Source organism: Hyperoodon ampullatus (assembly GCF_949752795.1).
Source record: "Hyperoodon ampullatus genome assembly, chromosome: 3".
Taxonomy (NCBI): Eukaryota; Metazoa; Chordata; class Mammalia; order Artiodactyla; family Ziphiidae; genus Hyperoodon; species Hyperoodon ampullatus.
In genome coordinates, this window is record NC_136916.1 from 125,619,503 (window position 1) to 125,637,393 (window position 17,891).

At 36.7% G+C, this 17,891-nt stretch overlaps 1 protein-coding gene across 1 annotated transcript in view; it reads right to left on the reverse strand.

Moving 5' to 3' along the window:
• MIS18BP1 (MIS18 binding protein 1) overlaps positions 1-16,572 on the reverse strand; it is a gene marked incomplete at both ends in the record, with an annotated part of 52,888 nt that extends 36,316 nt beyond the window's left edge. Inside the window, 5 exons of the mRNA XM_079700503.1 lie at positions 2,697-2,827; positions 4,512-4,585; positions 10,883-11,358; positions 12,001-12,111; positions 16,032-16,572. Coding sequence (XP_079556629.1) covers positions 2,697-2,827; positions 4,512-4,585; positions 10,883-11,358; positions 12,001-12,111; positions 16,032-16,572 — 1,333 coding nt within the window. The remainder of the gene's footprint in view (positions 1-2,696; positions 2,828-4,511; positions 4,586-10,882; positions 11,359-12,000; positions 12,112-16,031) is intronic.
• Between the last annotated feature and the right edge of the window lie 1,319 nt (positions 16,573-17,891).

Genomic DNA, 17,891 nt, shown 5'->3' on the forward strand with positions numbered 1-17,891 from the left:
TCCCTTTTCTCCACATCCTCACCAACGCATGTTATTTTTTGTCTTTTGGATAATAGCCATTCTAACAGGCATGAGGTGATATCGCATTACGGTTTTGATTAGCATTTCCCTGATGATTAGTGATGTTAAGCATCTTTTCATATCTGTTGGCCATCTGTATGTCTTTTTTGGGAAAATATTTATTCTCTGCCCATTTTTTAATAGGGCTGTTTCTTTTTGTGATATTGAGCTGTATAAGTTCTTTGTATATTTTGGGTATTAATCCCTTATCAGTAAAGTAGTTTGCAAATATCTCCTCCTATTCAGTAGGCTGCCTTATTTTGTTGAGTTTCTTTTGCTGTACAGAAGTTTTTTAGTTTGATGTAGTCCCATTTGTTTATTTTTTGCTTTTGTTGCCCTTGCCTGAGGAGACATCCAGAAAAATACTAAGGCATATGTCAACGAGTGAACTGCCTGTGTTTTCTTCTAGGAGTTTTATGGTTTCAGGTCTTACATTTAAGTCTTTAATCCATTTTGGGTTTATTTTTGTACATGGTATGAGAAAGTAGTCTAGTTTGATTCATTTGCATGTAGCTATCTAGTTTTCCCAACATTTATTGAAGAGGCTGTCATTTCTCCATTGTATTCTTACCTCCTTTGTTATAAATTAATTGACCAAATAAGCATGGGTTCATTTCTGGGGCCTCTAATCTGTTTAGTTCATCTATGTGGCTGTTTTGGTGCCAGTATCATACTGTCTTGATTACTGTAGCTTAGTAGTATAGCTTGAAGTCAGGGAGTGTGGTGCCTCTAGCTTTGTTCTTTATGTATTTAGGTGTTCCTATGTTGGGTCCATATATATTTACAATTGTTATATCTTTTTTTTGGATTGCTCCCTTTACCATTATGTAATGTCCTTTTTTGTGTTGTTACAATCTTTGTTTTGAATTGTTTTGTCTGATATAAGTATCGCTAACTTGGCTTTCTTTTCATTTCCATTTGCATGGAATACCTTTTTCCATCCCCTTACTTTCTATCTGCATGTGTCTTTAGATCTGAAGTGAGTCTCTTGTAGGCAGCATATATATGGGTCTTGTGTTTCTATCCATTCAGCCACTCTATGTCTTTTGATTGGGACCATTTAGTCCATTTGCACTTAAAATGACACTTAAAGTAGTTACTGCCATTTTGTTAATTGTTTTCTGGTTGTGTTAGCAGTTTTTCTGGTTGTGTTTATAGTTTTTTGTTCCCTTCTTTTGATGGCTATCTTTAGTGTTATATTTGGATTCCTTTCTCTTTTTTTGTGTATCTATTACAGATTTTTGGTTTGTGGTTACCATGAGGTTTATATATAGCATGTGTGTATATATATATATATATTACATAGTGTATATATATATATAATATATATATAATTATTTTAAGTTGATGATCTCTTAAATACAAATGCATTCTAACAACCCTGATTTCTTACTCAAAAGAGGGTTTTTTGTTTTTCTTTCTTTTTTTTTTCTTTGTTTTTGCGGTATGCGGGCCTCTCACTCTTGTGGCCTCTCCCGTTGCGGAGCACAGGCTCCGGAAGCGCAGGCTCAGCGGCCATGGCTCACGGGCCCAGCCACTCCGCGGCATGTGGGATCTTCCCGGACCGGGGCACAAACCTGTGTCCCCTGCATCGGCAGGCGGACTCTCAACCACTGTGCCACCAGGGAAGCCCCTTTCTTTTTTTTTTGAGAGGAGAAGAGAGAATTACTGGAGTAATATCCTTGAGTACAAGAGGATAGGAGCTGAAGCATAAATAGGTGGACACAGACAGGAACATGGAAAGTTTGTCCACAATAAAAGCAGGTACAGATACAAGCAGGTGAGCAAATGTGACAGAGAAGTTTTCTTTTTTTTTTTGCGGTATGTGGGCCTCTCACTGTTGTGGCCTCTCCCGTTGCGGAGCACAGGCTCCGGACACGCAGGCTCAATGGCCATGGCTCATGGGCCAAGCCGCTCCGCGGCATGTGGGATCCTCCCAGACCGGGGCACGAACCCGTGTCCCCTGCATCGGCAGGCGGACTCTCAACCACTGCGCCACCAGGGAAGCCCCGAGAAGTTTTCTTTTGATTGTTCCTATTGCTCAAGTCCTCTTCTTGCTCCCCTACCCACCCAGATGACAGAGGGAGGTAGGAGACGTGTGAAAATATGAAACAGTTATCAAGGATGATGGGAGAGTGAATGGATTAGGGAGCTGTGGTAGGATACCAAGGGGCACTAAGTGACCACAACTTGTTGCTGGTAATCATAAATTTAAAGTGGACTACTCAGATGTGTTTTTCTTCAGTCACTTTAGCTGTGTACAAGGCATAGGCAGAAAATTAGACTGCATCAGGACTGGGGTTGTGCCGGGCAGGTTCAACAAAGAGAGGAATTGGGGAACTAAATTATATTCTTATAATTTATTCTTACAATTGCTCACAAACAAGGAACATTTCACTTGAATGTTTTTTAAATCATGGGACTTAAACTGTCAATAAGAGTGATTAAACCAGAGGAAAGGATCAGCATACATAACAGTTTTACATAATGTGGGCAATTTTATTTTTAATTTTTAGTTTTGATATATAATTTTAAAACACCTAGTAAGAAGCAAAAAAATGTATATCACTGTTACATATATGGTTAATTGTTTCACTTAGTAAACTAATTCATCAATTAGTAATGACAGTTTTTACCTGCTTCTTTCATGGAAATCTGGTCTATCATTCCTTTTAATATATAAATGTTGCCTGATAAAGTCCTAAGTTTGTTGTGCTTAATCCGTTCTATAATTGCATTACTGTGCCAATATATGTTAGTGATGTCTCTAGGAGAAAAAATAGCTTAGTTAAAACCAAAACATTCACATTTTACAAAGAGTCACAATGTACATATATAAGCATGTAAATTTATAACATAAAGTAATAAATTTTCCCTCCAGCTACAATACTATTAATCTAATTACAAAACATTTGAGGGCCGAACATTGCAACAGAACTCAACCTCTTGGCTAATGCGATCCTCAGAGTACCAAGCAACTGTATTGTGGCCAAACCATACCCCTAGTATAAAATATATCATTAGCAAGAAAGCAGAGCCTTCTCCATCTGGTGCTAACAACTGATGCTCAGCTTCCAAAGGATGATTTCGCTGTCCCTCTCCACAGGGGCTATACTGTGTTAGCTTTCACTCAGTTATATGGTTTGGATTATTCTAATCTTGTGTTTTTTCCCCTCACTACATAGCCAAATGTCTTTACCTTCCTCTTTGGAAAGTACCAAAAAGAGGTTCAAATTGGGAAAAAACAAACTGCAGTATCAAATCACTGACCCACAAATCTACTCTTCATACTTCCTTACGTGAAGCTAAGAATAAATAGAAAATAGAAAAAAAGAAAGTATGAAGATGTATTAGATAAATGTTGAACACTCTTTGATTCATTAGATAACTAATAAGAAACATTCTAAATATAAATTTAATAAATAAGAAAGTTAAGTTCTTTAGTTTGGTCAAATGGAATTAAATTCATATATTATACTTTAACACAATATTCTCATCTTCTGTTCTTTCTATATTTATTTTATTTAACAAATATTTAAATAGTACTTTAAAAGTACTGTTCTCAAAGTCTTATAAATATTAACTCATTTAATCCTCAAAACAACTCAAAAGGTAGGTTATACTATTATTGTCCTCATGCAAATGAAGAAAATGAGACTGAAAGAGGATAAGTAATTTGCCCAACTCATATAGCCAGTAAAGAGCAGTAATGGGATTCCAACAAAGGCAATCAATGCTTCCTCTGGATATTAAGGAAATGGGTGCAAGGCAGGCAGAAATAAAGTGAGCAAGACAGATTTTATACACTTAACTTATAAACTTGCAGGTAAGTATCTTGAACAGTGATACACTGTATTGTTTTATTACAACCTTTTATTACAATTTTTTTTAACTACTAAGAAAATTGGTTTTGAAGAATAGGAAATTGTGCTAATAGAGTAGCAGAACTAGGCAAAGCCCACTTACCAGATGATGCTTTCACTTTAGGGAGAACCAGAAAGTGCCAATGATTACTTAATATGTAGCTGTATGGCAAAGTGTTATATATTTTGATTTCTTTTGTGGATCAGTAATTTATATCTGGTTGTCCCAATTTAGATGTGAGAATCTGGACTGAAATGCATGTAGTAAATATTAACTAATCATATATAATTAAGCAGATAATACCAGTTCACTTATTAGAACCTCTGAAAAAAATAAAGCACTGTGTATACAAATTTGAGCTGTCACTATTTTAAAAATAATTTGAGTTAACAGACAAAAGCAAGAAAGCTGGTTACAATCACAATGGTCATACTCATTTTACTTTACTGCCATCAGTTTGTAACCTCATTGGAAAGTCTTTGTTTTGTACCAAGATGCAATTTGTCACGCATCTCCTTTTAAGCTCTTACACACAAGTATATCTTATCACAAATTTTATTAAAAGAATACTGAAAAGTTACACTTACATCAATTTTCCTTCTACACATATAGCAGTGTTATCATTGATGACTTTAATCATCCATTCCTGTAGCTGGACTACCTAATTAAGTATAAAAATGAAGTATGTTATTTTTTGTATTATTTGTAGCATATGCATTAAAAAATCAATTTACATTAAATTAAAAGAAAAAACTTATACGAGTAATCCAAAAGAGTCCTTAGTGTTCATCTACGTAAGAATCACATTCTATTTTAAATAGCAATAAGGTAAAAACTCTTATACATAATTGAACAAAAGATGAATGGAGGACTTCCCTGGTGGCACAGTGGTTAACAATCTGCCTGCCAGTGTGGGGACATGGGTTCAAGCCCTGGTCTGGAAGATCCCACATGCCACGGAGCAACTAAGCCACAACTACTGAGCCTGTGTTCTAGAGCCCGCGAGCCACAACTACTGAGCCTGCGTGCCACAACTACTGAAGGCCGCACACCTAGAGCCTGTGCTCCGCAACAAGAAGCCAGACACCACAATGAGAAGCCTGTGCACTGCAGCAAAGAGTAGCCCCTGCTCTCCACAAGTAGAGGAAGCCCGTGCACAGCAACGAAGACACAATGCAGCCAAAAACAAAATATAAATAAATAAATTTTTAAAAAAAGATGAATGGAGACTGAACTGAGGTTGTACTGCAGAGTTTGCTCTACAATCCAGAATCAATTATACATTAAATATTCTTATGTCAAATACTCTTAACCACTAGGGGAAAAAAACACACCTAAAATCCTAAGGTATCCATTAAAATACCAAAACTCACTAAAGACTCAATAACTTGGAGAAAAAAACAGTTGTGTAATACACATTTCACCATCACTCTTACCCTTATATAATTAGAGCTTTTTTTTTTTGCAAAGTTGATTTGGAGTTGCATTCAATTTCCTATAAAGGTGACTGCTAGTAATCTATATTTAGTATTCTATTCCAAAGCAAACATCTGAACAGCTCAGAGAATTCTTTATTTTAGGACAAGTAAAATCCTACATTACTATAAAGGAAGATTTCTGTGAACAACTGTGTTAAGAAATTATTGCTTCTATTGTGTAACAATCTAATAATGAACTATTTCTAATGAGAAATACATCCATAAAAGTCATACTTTGAGTCGCCATTTTATATATAAAATTATAAACTTACATATAAAGACAAATTATTCTGTGGTAGTTTTATGCTGAGTCAGGCAACTAAAATGGAAGGGTATTCATTTTAAAAATTACAGGTAGGACTTGGGAAAGAGGCAATAAAATTTCTTTTTTTTTTTCCTACTTCTGCATTTGGAACTATAAGATATATCAAAGAATCTATCAGGTGGAGATGGTGTTAACAATAAAAGCTAACAGTAGGCAGTGTTCCAAGCATTTAAGATACATTGACTCATGTTATTCTCATAACACTAGGAGGCAGGTACAATTATCTTCATTTCATAGATAAAGAAACTCTGTAAAGTCTAGTTCAATAACTTGCCCGTATCACACAGAGCTAGTTAGTAGCACAGATGGGTTACAAATCTAGGAATTTTGGCTCCATGATCCTGTATCATACTGCTTACATAAAATACCAAGGGACTTCCCTAGTGGTCCAGTGAGTAAGACTCTGTGCTCCCAGTGCAGGGGGCCAGGGTTCTATCCCTGGTTGGGGAACTAGATCCCTCCCGCATGCATGCTGCAACTAAGAGTCTGCATGCCGCAACTAAGAAGTCCTCACGCAGCAACTAAAGATCCGACATGCTGCAACTAAGACCCCGCACAGCCAAAATAAAACAAAAAACAAAACAAAACAAACTATGTTGTTAAAAAAAAAAAAGAAAAACTCGGAACTTCCCTGGTGTCGCAGCGGTTAAGAATCTGCCTGCCAATGCAGGGGACATGGGTTTGATACCTTGTCCAGGAAAATCCCACATGCTGTGAAGCAACTAAGCCCGGGCACCACAACTACTGAGCCTGTGCTCTAGAGCCCGGGAACCACAACTACTGTAGCCTGCATGCCTAGAGCCTGTGCTCCGCAACAAGAGAAGCCACTGCAATGAGAAGCCCGTGCACCGCAATGAAGAATAACCTCCACTCACTGCAACTAGAGAACTCCCGTGCACAGCAAAACGAAGACGCAATGCAGTCAAAAATTAATTAATTATTTAAGAAAAAAAATCAAATATTCATTCTGCAAACATTTGTTGAGCTATACTATGCTCCAGGCACTGGTTTAGGCTTGGGATTCATCCAGAAACAGAATAAAAAGGCCACCCTCTTTAGAGCCAACATTCGTGTTGTATGTGTGGTGGTGGTGAGGGTTGGTGAGGGGGCTGGAAGCAAGCAGAGTGGTGGTGGTGATATTCAAATAAATGGACAAAAAAATAATAAAATGTCAGGCAGTGATAATATTAAAAATAAGTATAAATGGAGGATTTTTGTTTTTTAGACAGGATAGTCAGGGAAGGTCTTGGAACAGAGAACTGAATGAAGTAAGGGATGAGCCATATGGATATCTGGGAGTAATTCTTCCAGGCAGAGGGAACAAGTACAAAGGCCCTAAGTAGGTAGCAAGGAGGGCACAGTAGCTTGAAAAGAGTAAGCAAGAGAGATGAGATGAGGCTGGATATCTCCAGGATTGAATTACGTAGAGTCCTACAAGCTATGGTAAAGGTTTAGTGTTTTCTCTCTCTCTCTTTTTTTGGCTACCACGCGGCATGTGGGATCTTAGTTCCCCAACTAGGGATCGAACCCGTGCGCCCCGTCATCCCTCACTCACAGCCAATGAAAGTGCTGTGGAGTCTTAACCACTGGACCACCAGGGAAGTCCCAGTGATTTCTCTTGAGGTGAGAAGTTACTAGAGGATTTTGAGCAGAGGAGTGATATAATTTAATATTCTATTAATGGGCTGCTGGGTAGAAATTGGCCTATATATAAAGATTCTGGCCTCTATTCAGAAAACAGACTGAAGGGGAGAGGCAATAGTGGAAACAGGGAGACTATAAGGCTACTGTAGTAATCCAAAGATTACTGTGCCTTGGACTAGGAAGTAGTGGTTGAGCAATAAGGAGTGGTCATATTCAGGACAGTAGAGACAACAGGATTTCTTCATGGTATAGATGTGTAGTATGAGAGAGAGAGACAGAGACAGAGAGACAGAGAAAGAGAGAGATAGAAAAAAAAGCCCAAAATGAACCTAAAATTTTTACCTAAGTATTTGGTGAAATGGTATTACTATGTACCAATATGGGATACAATGTTAAATTTGAGATGCCTATTAGGTACCAATAGAGAAGCTGTACAGATAATCGCATATGTGAGTAGGGTTTACAAGAATGTTCTGGGCTGGAGATATATATTTGGGAGCTATCAGCAGAGAAATGGAATTTAAAGCTATGGCACTGGATAATAATAGTCTAGAGAGTATGTGTAGAGAGAATCAGTTTCTAGGACTGATTCTAGGGAATCCAACCAACATTTACAGGTTGTTACAGGAGAAAGCAGCAAAGGGGAGTGAGAATGCCCAGTGAGGTAGCAGAAAATTAGGAGACAGTCCCTAGAACCTAAGCAAAAAAGCAATACAACATTTTGAGAAGGATGTTCTGATTCACTGTGTTAACCTCCCCCATGAGTGACAGAATAAGGAATAAGATAATCATTGGATTTAATGATATGGAAATCACTGGTGAACCTGAAAAAAGCAATTTTCATGGAGTAGTGAATATGAATGTACAAAGTGGAACTTGTTCAATAGGGAATGAGATAAGAAGAAATGATCACTGTGAATACATAGACCTCATTCAAGGTGTTTTGCTGTAACAAACAAACAAAAAAAGGCGTGGTAGCTGGAGTGGGATATGGAGTAAAAGGAAGGTAGACTTTTTCTTCATATTTTTTAAAAAACACAGGTCATGTTTCAGCATGCTTATATACTAATGGGAATGATGCAGAAGAGAGGAAAAAATTGAGGGGAGAAGGACAAAGTCCTTTAGGTGGTAGGAGGAAATGAACTGGCCTTGAAAAGGAACACAAACTGTTCATCCATTTTAACAGAAGGAAACACAGAATATGTGGATATAGCAGCAAACAGACTGATAGATTTGGTGATGGGAATATGAGGTTCTCAATGAACTGAGAATGAGGAGGAAAGAGAAGGTTTGGAGGTTTTAAGAGAGAATAAGAGTGGCATACTCCTCTAGGAAAGTCAGAGTGTGGGGTGGATCGACAAGTGAAATCTAGCAGGACTGATGGGCAATACTGAGAGCCCATTTAAGGTTTGTTGTCAAATTTAAAATGAGACTAGTCAACATTGTGGTGCATTTTGTTCCAGTCATCTTCTACTTCTCAGATACAGGTATATAGCAAAAAAAAAAAAAAAAGAGTAAAATTTAACCAGGGTTACAATTTTGCCAGAGGAAGACAGAAGGAAAAGCAATAAACAGAACTGAGTTTAGTCAAGGGGATGATTATAATGATGGACCATGGACTCTATGTAAGGTAAGAGAAATGAGGACAGAAAAGATTTGATGAACTGAAGGTTGTCTTAGTGGGGTGGAGTATTGATGGTGGGGATGGGGGAAAAGTACTAGAGGTAGAATGATCTGAGCACACAGGATTTAATAGTGAGAGTGGGATGCTTGAAAGCGAGAAGCTGGTGCATGGACTGGCAAAGACAAGGGATAGGTATGACTAGAGTTGAGGGTATTGGTAGGGAGAAGGTCTCTGAAAATCAAGAATTCAAGGAGGCTGGATAGATTATCTACATGGATATTGATGTCACAAGAGTTGACGACAGAAGGAGTAGCAGAGGAAAAAGTAACAGGTGTCAAAACACTTCAACAGGATGCAAGCTCATGACTAGGAGGTTGCACTATAGATGACTACAGAAGGACAGAGGGAGTGGTAAAGCCTTATGGCACACGTTTCAAAAGTTAGGGAGGGGGAAGGAGTGGTTTTAGAGAGAAGGAAGGAAAAATGACCTGAAACAAGAATGAGGAACAAGAGGAACGCACATTATATCATCTCTAGGTCCAACAGAATATGGGATATGGGAGAAAAAAGAGCCACCATTTAAGAGAAACAGCCATAATTTTAGTTAGAGCAAAGTTAAGAAATGTTCATAGAAGACTGAGAATATAACATTTTGCTAATGCTGTAACTCGAGTTCAAGAGAGCAATGTAATGTTGGGAGAGTTAGAGATGAGTGAGAGACTGGGTCAGACTAAGGCAGAACTGTATAGAGATAAGAGACCTGGGAGGCTTGGACTTTGTGTAGTAGCTGAGGTAAACAGTACTATAGAGATGATGGAATTAATACTGTAGGGTCTCTTAGAACAGATGTCTTTAAATCTTTTACTTAACCCACCTCATATTTTTAAGACAACATCTAAAACTTTTCCTCTTAAGTCTAAACATTTGCAAATAATGCAATTTCCAATAAATACACTGAGATACGAAACTGTAACTGTTATATCGCTCTTTAAAATTTAGACAGGGACTTCCCTGGTGGCACAGTGGTTAAGAATCTGCCTGCCAATGCAGGGGACACAGGTTAGAGCCCTGGTCTGGGAAGATCCCACATGGCGTGGAGAAACTAAGCCCATGCACCACAACTACTGAGCCTGTGCTCTAGAGCCCGCAAGCCACAACTACTGAGCCTGTGTGCCACAACTACTGAAGCCTGCACACCTAGAGCCTGTGCTCTGCAACAAGAGAAGCCACCACAATGAGAAGCACGTGCACCGCAAAGAAGAGTAGCTCCCGCTCACCGCAACTAGAGAAAGCCCTCGCACAGCAATGAAGACCCAACGTAGCCGAAAATAAAATAAATTTAAAAACAATTTAGACAGAATTCAAATATCATCTCAGTCTGCTACCTACAATCATCCTTTTAAAAATAAAGGCTCAAACCTTTACCCATTGGAAAGTTTACATTGTATCTTTCTCCTTGAACTTGCATTTCTATTACACTTCCTTCAGAGAACTTATCCTAATATAACATAGTTTGATGGTCTAAAGTCTTTCATTGATCCCTCTGTATTACAACAGAAAAACTTCTCAAATCTTCAGATGCTGTAACTCTTCTTTCAATTGCTCTGTTAACAGAAGCCCAAGAATCAGGGGAAAAAAAATTTAAGAATACCTCACTGTTCATCCCCAAAGGGAGTTGAAGACTGTACTAGTAATAGAGCAAAGTAAGAGTTAATGCCTAGGTCTTACTTTTAATCCATTGTTCTTTTCACTAGGCCACACTGCCTCTACACGAAATAATAACAAAACCCCAAAATGAAGATACTGTTAATGAGAAAGCAAAAGAGCTCATGCTCTTGAAGAATGGGGATAAAAACAAATATACATCTGCCTTAAAAGTTTTCCTACCTTATTTTTTTTAACTCCATTAGTAATAGTTTGGCATGTACTTGGAGAAAGCTTCCAGGCATTGCTCTTTGATCTCTGAGGTATTCCTGTATGAAACCTTGGAGTTGCAAGCACAATTTTACATGTATCATTCATGGAACCTGGAAGATCAGTCTCTCTGGGCGTTGTTTTCTCATTTCCTTCCTTAATTTCCTGTTTTGAAGTGCCTTCTGTTGTAATCTTACTATCATCAGAAACCATTAATTGACTGCCGTTTTTAAAAGAAACACAGAGAGTCTCAATGGTGGTATTTGGGGATTTTTCACAGGTAGAATCAGTGCCTTCTAAAACAAATGTGTCCTTTTTGGACTTAGTGGTTGCAACTGTATTCTCCTTTGAGCGAAGAACTTGTCTAGCCAACTGAGCTCTAGTTAATGCCTTGTTTGAGACTCCTGCAGCTAAATCATTTTCATGTTCTTGGTTCAGAATTGGAAGCTCTGCAAAAAAACACAAAACCAAACAAAATTTATAGAAGGATAATATGAAATTAAAAGAGAGCAACAGAACAGTTGAAAACTTTTAATATTTTTTCCTTTTTAAAACTGAAGTATAATTGACTTAAATATTAGCTTCAGGGTATATAACATAAGGATTCAGTATTTTTACACATTACAAATAACGCACAACATAGGATCACCACAATAACTAGTTACCATCTGTCACCATGCAAAGTTATTAAAGTATGATTGGCCACATTCCCTATGTTGTACATGAAATCCCCGTGACTTATTTATTGTATAACTGGAAGCCTGTATTACTGATCTCCCTCATCTATTTCACTCATTTCCCCCTCCCCAGGCAACTACCAGTTTGTTCTGTATATCTATAGGTCTGTTTCTGTTTTGTTATGTTTGTTCATTTGTTTTGTAAAACTGTTTATATTAAAAAGTCTTCAGGTTAGAAATGTTCCACCCTCCTGCCCAGTCTTTCTCTGAGTGCCCCTGGCTTTTACACCTCAATCTTTTATCCACAGTCAATGCTTGTTGCCTACATAGGGGAAATAATTTTATCTAGAATATTTAGCCATACATTGAAATAACAAACTAAAAACAAACAAAACAAAACAAAAAGCACTTTACCATAAGTTAAATTGCACAGAGGTGCCTTCTTTTCCTGCTGATATTGAATCTTTTGCTTGACTGACAGGAAAATATTATTTGATGATTCTGAAGGAACTTCTTGGACTGAGGCTGTGTTGTTTTTTTTTTTTTAAAAGAAAGAAGTTGAGTTGTATTAGTCACTGAGAAGAAAAAAATGCCTTTAAAAAAATCTTGGAATAGACTTAGGTTCAGTAATGATCCGACCAATAGTGTATACTTATGGAATATATGACAGTTACATTAAGTTTTGTCCCTTTATTATTGTCTCATGCCTTCAACATATTCCCTATACCTACATTATGCTGAGAAAGAATTTTTTTAAAACTTTTCCACATTACTTGCCAACTAAAGTATACTATTGAACTTAGAAGCCTATACATCTGGAATAACATTGTTTCTGCCACAAATCAGTGTTAAGGTTATATATGAAGTGCCATCCAGCCTTGAAAATTCTGATTTTGCTTCTGGTTGCTGGAAATTTCTAAAATGTGGAAGAACAGTTGAAAAGTTGTAACTTATACTTTAGAAATCAAAATGTTGAGATTCAGTAGCAGACTAAACCATAATTTATACTTCTTTGATATCTCTTTAGCAGGTCTTCAAAGGCACAAATCTGGTAGGCTTATCAACTAGAAAAACAGGAACTATTAGTTCCTATAGTTACTTACATTTTATTCTGCTTTACGTCCTAGATGGTTAGTTTTGTTTCTTGAATACAGAAATGAATTTCTTTCACACAAAAAGGGGAAGGTAATCGACTTAATTTGTACCAGAGAAGGAAAAACTTAATTATTTTATATGTTTAATTTTAAATATTATACTTGAAAAAATTGGTAGTGATTATACTTTAGTAAGTATGCCACTTTGGCCTTAGAAACCTTAATATAAAGATTTTATTATAATGATGTGTCATAAAAGAAGGATAAGTTTCTATTTCTTTAATTCATTCTACTAGAAATGACAAGGCAATGTAGTAAAGATGAGTAGGTAATTCAATCAAATATAACATGCTATATAGAAATTGGACCATTTATTTGAGAGTCCAAGGATCCATGCAGAGACTCTCCAAAAGATCTCTGAAATTATATACAAAATCTGTGTTTGTATATATGTGTATTTTCTGGGGAAAGATTCATCAGATTCTCAAAGTAGTCAGTTACTTCTTCTCTCTAGTTCCACTTTACATATAAAACATGCTTTAATATACATTATTTCATTTGCTTCTCCCTTTTCTCCTAGACTGTATGAGATTATTTTGTATACTCCCCCACCTCTATCCTAAACTCCCTTAGAAAACTCTGCTTTTTGTGTCAAAATATATCACTGTCTTTGAAATGCAACAATATACCCACAATCTATTGTATAGTAGTTAAGAGCATGGGCTTTCTAATAGATACCTGTATTTAGTTCTCAGCCTATCACTTATTACCTGTGAGATACAGAGCAGATGTGACATATTTAAAAGCTCCATCTCCAAGACTATTAAATAAGCATATAACCATAGTGTTTGCTAAAGAATCAAAAGAAATAATGCATGTAAAGTATCTTTATCAATTATTACAACTCATTAAAATCTCAATTTCAAGTGTCCCAATTTCTGATCACCTTATATCTTTCCAGATCATTCTCTCAAATTCACTGACTATCCCAACAAGACATACACTTCTTGCCACTTCTTCACCTCCTTCAGGTCTTCTTTTCTCTGTCTAACCAACTTAAATTTCACGGCCAATTGTGACCACCCCCTTGCACACACACCCCAACTCCTTTGTCCTTTTTTCACATCATCCTACAGGCACACCTCGGAAATATTGTGGGTTGAGTTCCAGACCACTGCAATAAAGTGAGTATCACAATAAAGTGAGTCATGTGAATTTTATTTCCCAATGTATATAAAAGTTATATTTATATTATATTGTAGTCTATTAAGAGTGCAACAGTCTTATGTCTAAGAAAAAATGTACATACCTTAATTTAAAAAATTATTGCTAAAAACACAATTTTTTATAGCAACTTTACTGTTAAAAAATAGTAACCTTTATCTGACAACACAGGATTGCCACAAACCTTCAATTTTTAAAAACTGCAATATCTGTGAAGAGCAATAAAGTGAACTGCAATAAAATGAGGATGACTGTATTTGGCAAAATTACAGTCCTGATAAAATCCAACCCCCTTCCTATTCCCCACCAGCACCTATGCAGCTAGAGGAAAACTCACAACCATAGTGATTGGTCTTAAATTCATGTCCACAAATCTCAAGTAAGTCCTTAACATTGCCCAGGAAATCAGGCCTAGGCCATTTACTCTTATGCTCTCCTACACTATTCAAACCTCCTCAAACTTCAATACCTGCTTCCCATTCTTGCTCTCAACTGATGACTTGACTTCCTATTTCAGGTTATTTCTGAAGTCACTTAACACTGCCTACCTTCTTGTTTGATGTTCTGTTTATGTTCCTAGCGAAGGCCAAACATCCACTTTTAGATTCTATTCCCTCTCAACTACTCAAGAATATCATACTACAAATCTCAGTTTTTCCTTCCCTAGTGGATCATTCCCAAAAGAACACCAAGATGATGTTATTTCACCAATCATTAAAAACAACAAGATCTTCTTAAACCATACTTCCCATATTTCTCTGCTCCCCTCAAAAAGAACTGTCTACGTTCACCATCATCAATTTCTCTCCTCACACTCTCTTGAACCCTCCTGAATCACGTTTTTGCTCCTATCACTCCACCAAAACTGCCCACATCAGTCATCAATGATTTCCACGTTGCTAAATCCAATAGTCAAATCCCAGCCTTCATCTTTCTTGACTGATTAGCAGCATTAGACACAGCTAATGACAACTTCCTCAAAAGCATTTTTTCTTGGGTTTTTCTTCTTCCTCATCTTCTCAGTGGCCTTCAGTACTTCCTACTCTTTCTTCTAACTTCTAACTTTCAGGGTGCCCCAGGACTCATCCTTGAATGTTTTTTCTGTGTACACTTACTCCCTGATGATCCCATCTAATCTCATAGCTTTAAATACCATTTAGGTGCTAATGACTCTCAAATGTATTTTTCACACCTGGACCACTTCCCTAAATTCCAACTAATTTTTTCAAAAGCCTAATTCACAACTACGCTTCAATTTTTAACAGACATATCAAAATTGACATGACAAAAAACATAATTGCTGAGCCCCCAACCCCACTCCACCTGTCTGCCCCACCTCAGTTAAATCGTTCCCGTTGCTCCAGCAAAAAAACAACAACAAAACAAAACAAACAAATCACCCTTTATAGCTCTTATATTCCACATCCAATCTCTAAGCTAAGGCTACTGGCTCTTCCTTCAAAATATATCTGGAATTCAGCCACTCCTTATTATCTTCACTGCTACCACCTGACCAAGCCAACACCCTCTCTCAACTAAATTACTTCATTAACTATTTCAAATTTTAAAAGGTAAGTCAGATCGTGTCATTCCTCTGCTCAAAGCTCTCCAGTGGCTCCTTAATTTGTTCACAATAAAAGCCCAAACTCTAACATTCACCTATAAGGCCCTGCATTATCTGACCCTCTATTTATCCGCTCCTTCCCAGCTCTGTCCGCTCACTCCATGACAATCTCACAGCTAGTCCACATGCTTCTATTTCAGGGCATTTATACCAGCTGAAGGATCATCCTTCCCCATTCAGTCCCCAAGATATCTGTATCTAGTGCCTCCTTCAATTTTTGGCTCAAATGCCACCTTATTGAAACATTGACCACCCCATTGAAAACTACAACCTCCTTCAACTCTCCCCATCATGCTTACTCTTTTTCTTTCCAGAGCATTTTTCTTCTATTATACCCTAAAAAATACTTATTTGGTGATCTGTCTCCCAGCAACTGAATGTAAGCTGGCTTCATGAGGGCAGAGATTTTTGTTCATTTTGTTCACTGCTGTATCCCGCCCGAGTGCCTAAAACAGTATCAGACACAATAAACACTTTTTAAACCAACACGTAATAAAACTAACCTCTTAGTGAACTGTCTTCTGGCTGGAACGATTTGTTGTTTTCCTTTTCTTCACAGAGGTAGGTATGCTGTAATACTCCTTCCTCAGCTCCGTTAGGAGTGAAAATTTTATTACTTTCATTTTTTGGTGGTTCCAACAAACTGTTTCTTGATGCTTGTTCTTGCTTGTTACGTAGTACTTTTTCTTTCATTCTTTGAAATATTTTCCCTGGTGATTCATAGACTGCTTTATTTTTTAATCCATCCTTGTTGGGCTTTATAGCACTGATATCAAGAGAACTGTTAGAGGTAGTAGCCTCTGCTAGCATGGTAGATTGAAATATATTTTTATTATTAAAAACTGTTATTTCTAGGAACTGACTCTTTTTATGGTCATTCCCTTTTAAAGAGGACTTCTGATATTTCACCAAATCTTTTACCGGAGTAAGTGTGCCTGAAGGAATGCTGTCAAAAAAGACTGCATGCATGGGCATATTTCTCCTCTGAGAAGATGTCTCTGAAGACAAGTGAATTCCTGGATGTTTCAAAGGTGTTGCAATCATCTTGATAAACAGTAGCAACAAATTTCCTCTAACAGAATATTCACTTAAACACAATTTTCAGGATAGACCTTCAGCAGGGGGCCAGAAGAACCTGTAGTTCAATGTGAAATCAACCTTTACCATGCTTTGGTACAGAAAAAGTTAAGTTTATTTGCTTTCCATAACAACATTATACTAATTAAAAGGTTTAATCGGTTCATAACAACACTGGATAATCTATAGCTCACAAATCAGACTAAGATTTTATATTTTTGTTAAAGCCTCATTTTACTATTTTTCAATGATAAACAGTTTGGCTTTTAAATGTACTTCTCTAAGAAAAAGCAGCTTTCACCAAGTCTTCTACTTAATCGCTCTAGGGGCTGAATTTTGAATATCTGTTTTTGAAATTTATTTGAACCTCAAGTCCTGGAAGTTCCAATCTAATATTTTCATCAAAAACCATTAACCGACATTTGCATATGGCACTACATTAAGTTATAAAAGATTAAATTTCACCAATATGGTTTTTCCTTTTAGGCGCTTAAATTTTAAGGCAGCAGCTACAATGATATATCCTAATGAAGGCTAAAAATCCATTCAATTTTTAAGTTAAATAATCTCCAATCCTGATTTTGTTATGCTGCAGAACATTTTAATTGTGAGGTTTTTGTTTTAAAAAATCCTCAAATCATAAGTAAATTATATACATTCTAATTTTCTAAACATTTACTGCTACTTAGAATTTTTAGAGGAAATCATGCACTTGGGCATACATGGTCTTAGACTTGTTTTAGCTTGCTTCTTACATATAAATTTTATTTCCCACACCTAGAAATTAAGATTCTAGGTGATGAACCATACAGTTACATTCTGTAATACCTGGTAAATTAACAAAATATTTCAACCTGAGGAGCTCAGAACTTGAAAATCTAGATTTATAGCATCTCTGATCACTGAATTTATAACTACTCCAATCAGTCTTTGACATCGTATAAACATAAAAAGCCTATTTCAGAAAATACAAATGCAATCAGACCAAAGACATCAAGTATCTTTATCTACAGTAACTTCTGTGAGAAACAAATATGCAAGTTAAAAATTCATATACGAATTACCATTTTATCCGATAGTTTATAAGAGAAAAAAACAAGGAAATATTCCTCAATAACAAAAGCTGACAAAAAAAGGGTTATCCTGGGAATGACACAAAAACCACTGAATTCAGCAAATATGTATTAATGTATATATTTATGCATTTGGCAATGTGCTTGTGACAGGAACGCTGTGCTGAGAGTTGTAATACTCACTAGCCATTCTCTTTAAGCTCTCAAAACAAA